Source organism: Sarcophilus harrisii, chromosome 2 (genome assembly GCF_902635505.1).
Source record: "Sarcophilus harrisii chromosome 2, mSarHar1.11, whole genome shotgun sequence".
Classification (NCBI taxonomy): Eukaryota; Metazoa; Chordata; class Mammalia; order Dasyuromorphia; family Dasyuridae; genus Sarcophilus; species Sarcophilus harrisii.
In genome coordinates, this window is record NC_045427.1 from 644,264,499 (window position 1) to 644,273,500 (window position 9,002).

The window sequence follows — 9,002 nt, forward strand, 5'->3', positions numbered from 1 at the left end:
CAGGGGAAGAAAAACAAAAATGCAAACAGTTTACATTCATTTCCCTGGACTTCCTTCTATCTTTTTATTTTATTTTAAAAAGAGACAGAAAGGGGAGATGCTTGAAGAAAGGAGAAGGGAAAAGAAAATAAAGTATCAGGCAATTACCATAGTCTGAGTGGTACAGGAAAAGGGAGGTGGAATGTCCAGCTTTGGCTTGCTTTTATGTTTCCAGATGGGCAAGTATTTAGGAAAGAGGTTCTTGGCAGGTCCATAAAGAACGTCTTCTTGTAGCACCTGACATAAAATCCCAACTTCAAGATTTCACTGTGAAGAAAAGTGATGAAATCACTGTGTTTTCATCAGGTGTTGCCTCGGCCGGTGAGGCAGAGTGTGTGGACCCTGGAAGAAAAGAGATAAGGGCAAGAGAGAGGGGACGCAAAATGGAGGTAAGTCAAATCATTCTGATCAAGCCTCATTTTAATGGGTGCAATAGTACAGATATATATAGCAGTAGAAAAGAAGGCAGGGTTGTTCAAACACAGTACAGGGTGGGGGTCCTAGACAAAGGGTTGGTATCCTGCCCAAGGATGAGCTGCTCAGATGTTTCTGGTGGCAGGAAGCTCTATGATGTGATTAGAGGATGCCTAGATATCTGCCTATTCAAAGTTAGGATGTGATTAGGAGATTCCTATTCAGGAAGTCTTTGGTATGATGTGATTAGGAGATTCAACCTATTCAAGGTTGGCCTTATGTGGCTGTAGAATAGTGCCGGCTCCCCACAGGATGTCTCAGAACCTTGTGAACTGATTGTTAAATTTTGAGTATTTACTTTCAGAAATGGCTTGTTTTATTGGTATTAACCCTGATCTATTCTTCTTTGTATTTGCAGTGCTTACTTAGCATGCTGCCTGGCCTATAGTAGGTTAAAACTTTTTGAGTGCAATCTAGTCTAAGAAATAACATTAATAAAATATTTCAAAAAAGGCAGAGGCAAAGGAAATCTAAAAAAGAATTTGGGAAAGAACACAATAATGGAAATGAAATTTTAAAATGTACATAATGGAAACTCAGTTCAAATATAATCATTCCTTTTTTAAATATTGGAATGATTATATAGTTTGATTTTTTTTCCTTTAAAAATGTATTATTTTAAACATTATTTTCTTTTTACATTTTAGGCTCCAGTTTCTCTCCCTCCTACCTTTTCCTCCACCCACTGAGAAGGTAGATAATATATCAATTAGACATGTGAAATCATGTAAAACATATTTCCATATTAGCTATATTGCAAAAAAAAAAAAAAAATTCTACTTCAATTTGCACTCGGAGTTCATCTATTCTTTCTGTGGAGATGGATAGAATTTTTTTTGGAATTATTTTGTATCTATCAGGGTAGCCAAATCTTTCACAGTTGATCATCATTAAAACATTGTTGTTACTGTGCACAATGACCTCCTGGTTTTGTTCACTTTGCAGCAGAAAAGTCTTGTCTTAGGTCTTGTAGTAAAATTCTAGAAATACCTTTTATAATTTCTTAGATCATAAGCATATCACGTCATAATCATATGCCACAATTTGTTCAGCCATATCCCAGTTAATGAGTATCCCCACAACTTCCAATTCTTTGCTACTATAATATAAAAAGTGCTACAATTACTACTTTGTATATTTTTTCTTTGCTCTCTTCTGGTTACAGATTTAGTAGTAGATTGCTGGATTAGTATATATACAATTGTATAGTCCTTTGGGTTATTGTTGCAGATCCAAATTGGTTGGATAAGTTCTACTACTCCACCATCATTTTATTAAGGTACCTAATTTTCCTTTATCTCCTCTAGCATTTGACATTTTTGATATGCGATGTGACCTCGGAGTTGTTTTAATTTGCCTTTCTCCAATCAATAGTGATTGGATATTGGTTCAGAGCATTTTAAAAAATGTTGTTATTGAGTCGATTTCTTCTGGAAAATGTCTGTTTATATCCTTTGACAATTTATTAAATTGCTCTTATTTTTATAAATTTGATCAGTTTCCTATCTGAGAAATAAGGTTTTTACCAAAGAAATTTCTTGTAAAAGTTTTGATATTACTTCATTGTCTGTGATACCTTTTAGCAACATCTCAATAGCAACATGTTAATCCTTGATTAACTCTGTCAATTCTTATTTTTTGCTTTTGTTTGAGGTCCTGATTACAACCCTTGCCTCTTTTTTTTTTTTTTTTTTTGCCTTCTGATACAACAGATTTTGCTTCAATCCTTTATTTTCATATGTGTATCTTTCTTAAAAGTGTGTCTCTTGAATAGAACATAATGTTGGATTCGAGTTTCTAATCTATTTTGCTTTCGTCTTCCTTTTTTATAGGTTGGCTCTCATTCCATTTGTTGAGGTTGGGAACGGGGAATCTCAAAAGTTTGGTATTCCAGACCAGTGTCTGGAGGTGTCTCAAAAGAATTTGCAAGCTTGAACCCATGTCTTAGTCAAAGGGCAAAGTTTATTGAAAGTAATTGTAATGCCATTACAAAAGTAGGCTGGAATTCTAAGAAAATTTCAGCAGAGAATAAGAAGCAAGGAGACATATTTATCCAGCCTTTTAGCATCGATATGCTAATTCTGTGGCTCATAGATAGGAAGGAATTTGGTTCTCACTGATCAGATTATTACCATTATGTCAGGACAATAGTGAGATTATCCTGAGGCCAGAAACTATCAAATAGCAATGAATTGAGTAGTCTTATTCAAAATCAGACAAATTCTTCTTAGATTGGGAGTGTGGGAATTCCTTGAGACAGATTCAAAACCTGGAAGATTTAGGATTTCCTGACTTGTTAGAACAGAATCCTCCCCCTTCCCCCTAAAATCCGGGAACCACAAAATCATATAACATCACAGTGACATTCACAGTTATGATTACTATGTGTTTCCCTCCACCCCATTTTCTTCTGTTTTTCTTTCTTTTTATTCTGTGCTCAAAAATCTGTTTCATTTCCTTGAACATTGCCTCCATTAATACAATAAGCCTTTTATCATCTCCTACCCCACCCAGTCCTTTGCCCCCTACAAATTTACATTCTAATGTTTTTGTTCAGTTATGTCCAACTCTTCATGACCCCATTTGGGATTGTCCTGGCAAAAATTTTGGAATGGTTTGCCATTTCCTTCTCCAGTTCCACCCCCCTCCAAAAATGAGGAAACTGAGGTAAACAGGATGATATGACCTGCCCAGAATCACATAGTAAGTGGAAGCGGCCAGAGTTGAACTCAGAAAGATGAGTCTTCCTAATTTTAGGTCCCTGATTCTATTGATGGTGTTTGAGTGGTCTAGATTAGTGGCTATAAGAGAGTTGTTAAGAATCTCCTTTAAATTGGCCGAAAGTTTTAGGAGTGAAAGAATTCACTCATTCCCAACTTATTAGTTGCAAAATGAAAGTTTGTTAGATAGAAATTCGTTGATTTCTATAGTGGCAGATCTATGGAAAATTGAGTTTCGCCCTGAGAATGCAGTTCTTAGTGGACAGAAGGTCCTGGCAGCAAAGGGAGCTACCAAACTCCATCTGCAAAAGACCTTCATTGAAGGAAGCTGTTATATTGGGTGTCTTGGTGGGGGCTGGGACAGCCTGAGCAGATCAGACCTGGTGAGGGTTAGTGGGTAGAGTCCCAAGTTGGATCATCTACAAGCTGGTTCCAGCTAGAGCTGGAATTTGAATAGAATTGAATGAGTTTCTTTAATTCAATAGGGTTGGAATTCTTTTGCTCAGGACTGACCCAACCCCACCTAGATAACAGAATGAAACTGTCTTGTTTCCATTGGGCGGGGTCCCTCACTGAGGCAGAGTTGAAGGAGATTTTCTCCTTCTAGGAGTTTGAGTTTCGGGGTCCCTTTTTCACTATTGTCCCACCTAGTTGCCCTGAGACCTGTTAAACACCTTAGCTTAAAAAGGCTAAGTTGTCCTTATCTATATCTTGCTACTGTGCTAGTATCCAGATGACTCTGGAGGCTGGTGCCTTTGAATAGCCCTCTCTCATTTAAACCCAACTGCTCGATGTCATGGTCCTCTTCAAGAAGGATGGGCAAACATTTTACTCCACTGCCCCCAGTCTCTTATTCCCTTCTTTTCCTGTTTCTTTGTTGGACAAAATAGATTTTCATGCCCAACAATGTACATAGATATTCTTCCTTCTGAATCAATTCCAACGAGAGTGAAATTAAGGTATTGTTCGCCCTACCATTTTCACCTGCATTATAAAAGGTCTTCCTTTAACAGTTATTTCAAGTTAACTGTTTTCCCTATTCTACTTTCCCCTTCCCTTTTCTCTCAGAATATACTACTTTCTCACCCCTACATTTTATTTCTGTGTTTGGATATTAGACCAACATAATTGACTCACACTCATGTATTGCTTTTGAAGATTTCTTTTAATAACGATAAAGTTCTTAGGAGTTACATATGAGTGAAATGGGAAACTGAGGATTTCTCAGAATAATCATTTGATAATTCCAGACTTAGAACTAAGAGTCTGTTAATCATTAGGCTCTGAGAAGAAGAACAGAGACTTTCTAAGAGAAAACATTTAGGAAATAACTGCTTAGGGAAGAATCTGACTATTCAATGGCCTGGAGATATTTGAGAAGTCTACAAACTGGCTAATCTCTATTTATTGATTGAGAAAAGCCTAAGGTAAAATCAAGTCTCCTTAAACTATTTTGATTATTAACCTTAGATGTAGAACAGATTCTTTCTTTCTTTTGAAACGTCTTGCATAACCAAGACCCTTGTGCCACAAAAGCCCACCTATATTCCAGAGACAAATAAAGGAATAAAGGTTGAGTGTGCTAATGATTGGATTGGGGGGGAGGGGGAAGATAGTTTCTCTAATTTTTTTTTTCTCACTGAGCATTTAAATTACTTCACAGCCTTTGTGAAACTGACCCTCCTCGCTCTGGGACTCCAGTGAGAGGACTGTCCATTTCTCATGTGGTCCTAATAAAGCTTCTGTTCTTCACTTTGAAATATCTCTGAGTATTTTTGAATTGGGTTTTGCCATCCCACACACATGTTTTTATGGGTTACATGTTATTTTCTTTCCATGTAGGAATTTAAACAATTTAACTCCATTGAGTTCTTTATGATCCTTCTTTCATACTTACATTTTTATGCTTTTCCAGTCTTCTTTCTATTTGTCAAAATTTCTATTCAGTATTGATCTTTTCATCAGTAATGCTTGGAACTCCTCTATTTCTTTAAATGTCCATTTTCCCTTTGAAGAATTATACATATTCAATTTTCTTAGATAGGTTTTTCTTGGTTGTACTTTTAGCTGCTTTGCCTTCTGGAAGATCATATTCTAACCCTTCTGCTCCTTTAAAATGGAATATTGTAGGATACTAACTGTAGCCTCCAATATTTAAACTTTTCTTGCTGCTTGAAATATTTTCTTCTTGGTTTGAGAGCTTTAAAATTTAGTTATATTCCTGGGAATTGTCATTTTGCCATTTTTTACAGGAAGTAATTTGTTTAATTTCTATTTATTCTGTAGACTTAAAATATCAGAGCAGTTTTCTATTGAAAACACTAATTCTTTGAAATAAAATATCCAGGCTCTTTTTGAAATGATGGCTTTCAAGTCATTTAATAATAAGTAAATTATCTCTTGATCTTTTTTCCAGGTCAGTTCCAGTGAAATATCTTACATTTTCTTCTATTTTTTTTTTTCATTATTCTGGCTTTATTTTGAGATGAATGAAAAGTCCAAAGGACAGTTTCCAAATAATAATCAATTTGTTAATAAGACTACCCTATGATCAACAAATTGATGGTGGTGCCATTGGAGACACTGAATGCCTTAATATACTTTTAGAAAATGGATTATGCCTTACAGATGAGAATCAACACTGATTAGTGACAATTAATGAGAGGTTGGGTAAATTAATGAGTTGGGCTAACGTTTTTCAGCTCCTCCTGCTGAGAACATGGCTTGATCATGAGTCTTCAGCAATCTGGACAAAGGAATCCATCTCTACCCAGATGACTTCTGTTGTTTTTCTCCTTCATGAGCTGGATTACCTTATCCAATGGAAGAATACAATAACATGGACTTAATTCCATTCCATTAATTCAATTCCATTAATTCCATTGGTGGAATTTACCTAGATTGGATTCTATTTACATTCTAACCAGAAGTAAGCTCTCTCAGTCTGGTAGAGGGTCCTGCCTAAGATTTCCAAGCCCGTTCCCCAGAGCATTTTGGGCAATATCATTTATCAGTGACGTCCTCCAGATAGAGGAAATAAAAGAGAAAAAACCCCTTAATTCTACTTTTATAATTGCTCATTAAAATAACGGAAAAACAATTACTTATGCCTTTTCATTTTTTTTCATGGAGTTGCTGGTTTCTACCTATCAAATTCTAATTTTTAAGAAATTTTCTTTTCTTCAGTGAACTTTTCTATTTTCCCTATTTGGCCAATTTTCCCTTTAAAAAGAAAGAAAAAGTGACTTTTTGTGCCTCATACCAAGCTATTCTCTTTTCATAATTTTCTTGAGCCACTCTCATTTCTTTCCCCAATTTTTCCTCTACCACACTCTTCTTGCTTTAACTCTTCCAGAAATTCTTATTAGCCTTGGGTCTCGTCCGTATTTTTCTTGGAGGCTCGTAGTTTTTCCGAATTGTCTTCTAACTGAGCCGTAGTCTTCCCCGACACGGCTGCATAGTAGCTTTTACAGGTCAAGCTTTTGTCGTTTGCTCATTTCCCCCAGCCTATGCACTACTGATAATCGGCGGTTGTTACCAGTAACAATAAATGCTTGGGGATGGAGCGGGCGCGCTAACTTCTGGGCACGCTTGGAAACCAGTCCTCAGGGATGCTCTGGGAGCTCGGGCTGTCCCTCCCCTTCACCGGACCGAGGCGGCGCGCGCTCAGGGGCCGCCAGGTGGCTGAATGTGTCCAGAGGACTTTTTTTTCCTGGTCCTTTTAAGAGGGACCAGGCGACTCCCTTAGGCATGCTCAGTGGCCACGTCCCCGCCCCCCGGGCGTGCTCGGAGGCCGCAGGGCAGCGGCGCGCGGAGGCAGGGCTGAGGACGCACGCGCGACACGCCCTCTCGCGCTCTCCCTTATTTCCTCCCCTTCTGTCCCCCTCCAACCGCCGCCGAAGGGGCGGGGCTCGGGCTGCGCGCAAGGGCGGAGCCGTCCCGGACGGGGGCGGGGTCCGTGCGGGCGGGGGCGGGGCCTCCTCCGCGGCCCTGAGGGCTATCGCGGGGCCGCCCGTGCAGCTGCTTCTGGTCGATTCTCCTCGCGGCGGCGGCGGCGGCGGCGGCGGCAGCGACTTCGGCGGCGGCGGCGGCAGCAGCGATAACCCCGCCGGCGGCCGGAGCCGGAGCCCCGCGGGTGCCAGGCACGTCATGGGCGCCGGCCCCGCGCCCCAGCGCGCGCCTCAGGCAGCCGAAGCGGTAGCGGCGGCGCCCGTCACGGTCCTGGCCCCGGCCCCGGAGGGCCCCCCGGGGCCTGGGTGTCGGGCCCCCCCGCGGCGCGGAGCCTGAGCTCCCCACGCCCCTGCCCCGCCATGGCCACCGAGCCCCCCGCCCTGCGGCCGCGCCAAGCCGCCCCCTCCCCCGCGCCCCCCAGGCCGCCGCCCCCGCCGCCCCCGCCGCGCCTCCTCAACGGCTGCGTCCCGCTCTCGCACCAGGTGGCCGGGCACATGTACGGCAAGGACAAAGTGGGTGAGTCTGGCCCCGCGGCGCGCCCCGAGGCCGCCGCGCCCCTCCCCCCGGGCCCGGATTTCCTCCTGGGGACGGCCCGGGCCGAGCCTCGGCCGGAGCCCCGCGCCCCTGGACTCGGTACCCCGCGGGCTGCTCCCGACGCCCGGCCACTGGCCGAGCCGGGGGGGAGCCTGGAGCCGAGGCGAGCCACTGCCCCTCCCCCTCCGAGACCCCCGCTGCTTTGTCAGGGTAGGGCTGGGGTCCGAGCCTTGGGGCTGTAAGACAGAGAGACGTGGACCGGGGGTGAGCCTGGGGGTCGGCGTGACGCGGGTTGTGACTGGTCCAGTCCCTGCGCCTGCCTCAGTTTCCTCTATAAAGTGGGGAGAATCACCGCCCACACGGTGTCCCTTGCTCCGGTGGCCGCGGATCTTTGCCCAAGTATCCTCTGGCTTAGCATCGTGCCCAGTACCTAGTAGGCGCTTAATTAATGCTTATGGACTGACCACTCTGGTCGGAGTATCCTGCTCATCTCCAGCCTCCTGAACCGTAAAGGTGAGGAAGCCGAGGCCCGGGAATGAGAAAGGGGCGTTGGAGTGCAGAGGAGCAACCTCCTTTTGAGGCTGGGAAGCCTGGGATTCCACCTCGTAGACACGGAGGGCATCTGAGAAGGGAAAGAAGGACCAGGATTCGTGGGGTACCCACTTGCTGCCTGCCGGGCTGTGCTAATTTATCTCTGGTCACCTGGCTGCTTTGCAGTGGAGGAAACTGAGGCAGAAGCGCGGAGGGGGATAGCCCGCGCAGGTTCCTATAGCTTGTAAGTGTCTGAAGCTGGAGTGGAGCTCCAAGCTGCTCCCGAGTCACCTAGTCCTTACACGGGAGGAAACGGAGCGAGGAACTTACCTTAGAAAATGGAGGTAACTTCCCCGGCCTCGGATATTGGAGCATAAAGCGGGGGGAGGGAATCTAGCTCTCCCCCAGAGAAGAGGGGGTGGGGAATTAGTTCTGGTCCTAGTTGTGACAGGCAGGAACTTCCCTTTACTGGGCTGGGTAGGGAAGTAGCTTCTCTCGGAGCCTGTAATCGAGCTGGGGATGTCCGTCGCAGCTGCTAGCCCGAGGGGCCCTTTTTTTTTGGGGTGGTGGTGGTGGTGTTTTTGTTTTTCAATTGGGTGACTCAGCCTTATCTTGGCTTCTCCAGTCTCTTCCCTTCCACCTCCTCCTTTTCCAGGGTATTCTTAGTAAAGCCTTGATTTCCCCTGTAGGGGTAGTTGGGGTGGAGCCGAAGTCCCATTCATAGTTTGTAACACCCTCTCCTTAGGTAGCATT

General features: G+C 43.7%; 1 protein-coding gene across 1 annotated transcript in view; it reads left to right on the top strand.

Annotated features, from left to right (window-relative positions):
• Window positions 1-7,228: 7,228 nt before the first annotated feature.
• IPMK (inositol polyphosphate multikinase) overlaps window positions 7,229-9,002 on the top strand; it is a 71,059-nt gene continuing 69,285 nt past the window's right edge. Inside the window, exon 1 of the mRNA XM_031956963.1 lies at window positions 7,229-7,700. Within this exon, the coding sequence (XP_031812823.1) occupies window positions 7,544-7,700 (157 nt within the window). The 5' untranslated portion in view covers window positions 7,229-7,543. The remainder of the gene's footprint in view (window positions 7,701-9,002) is intronic.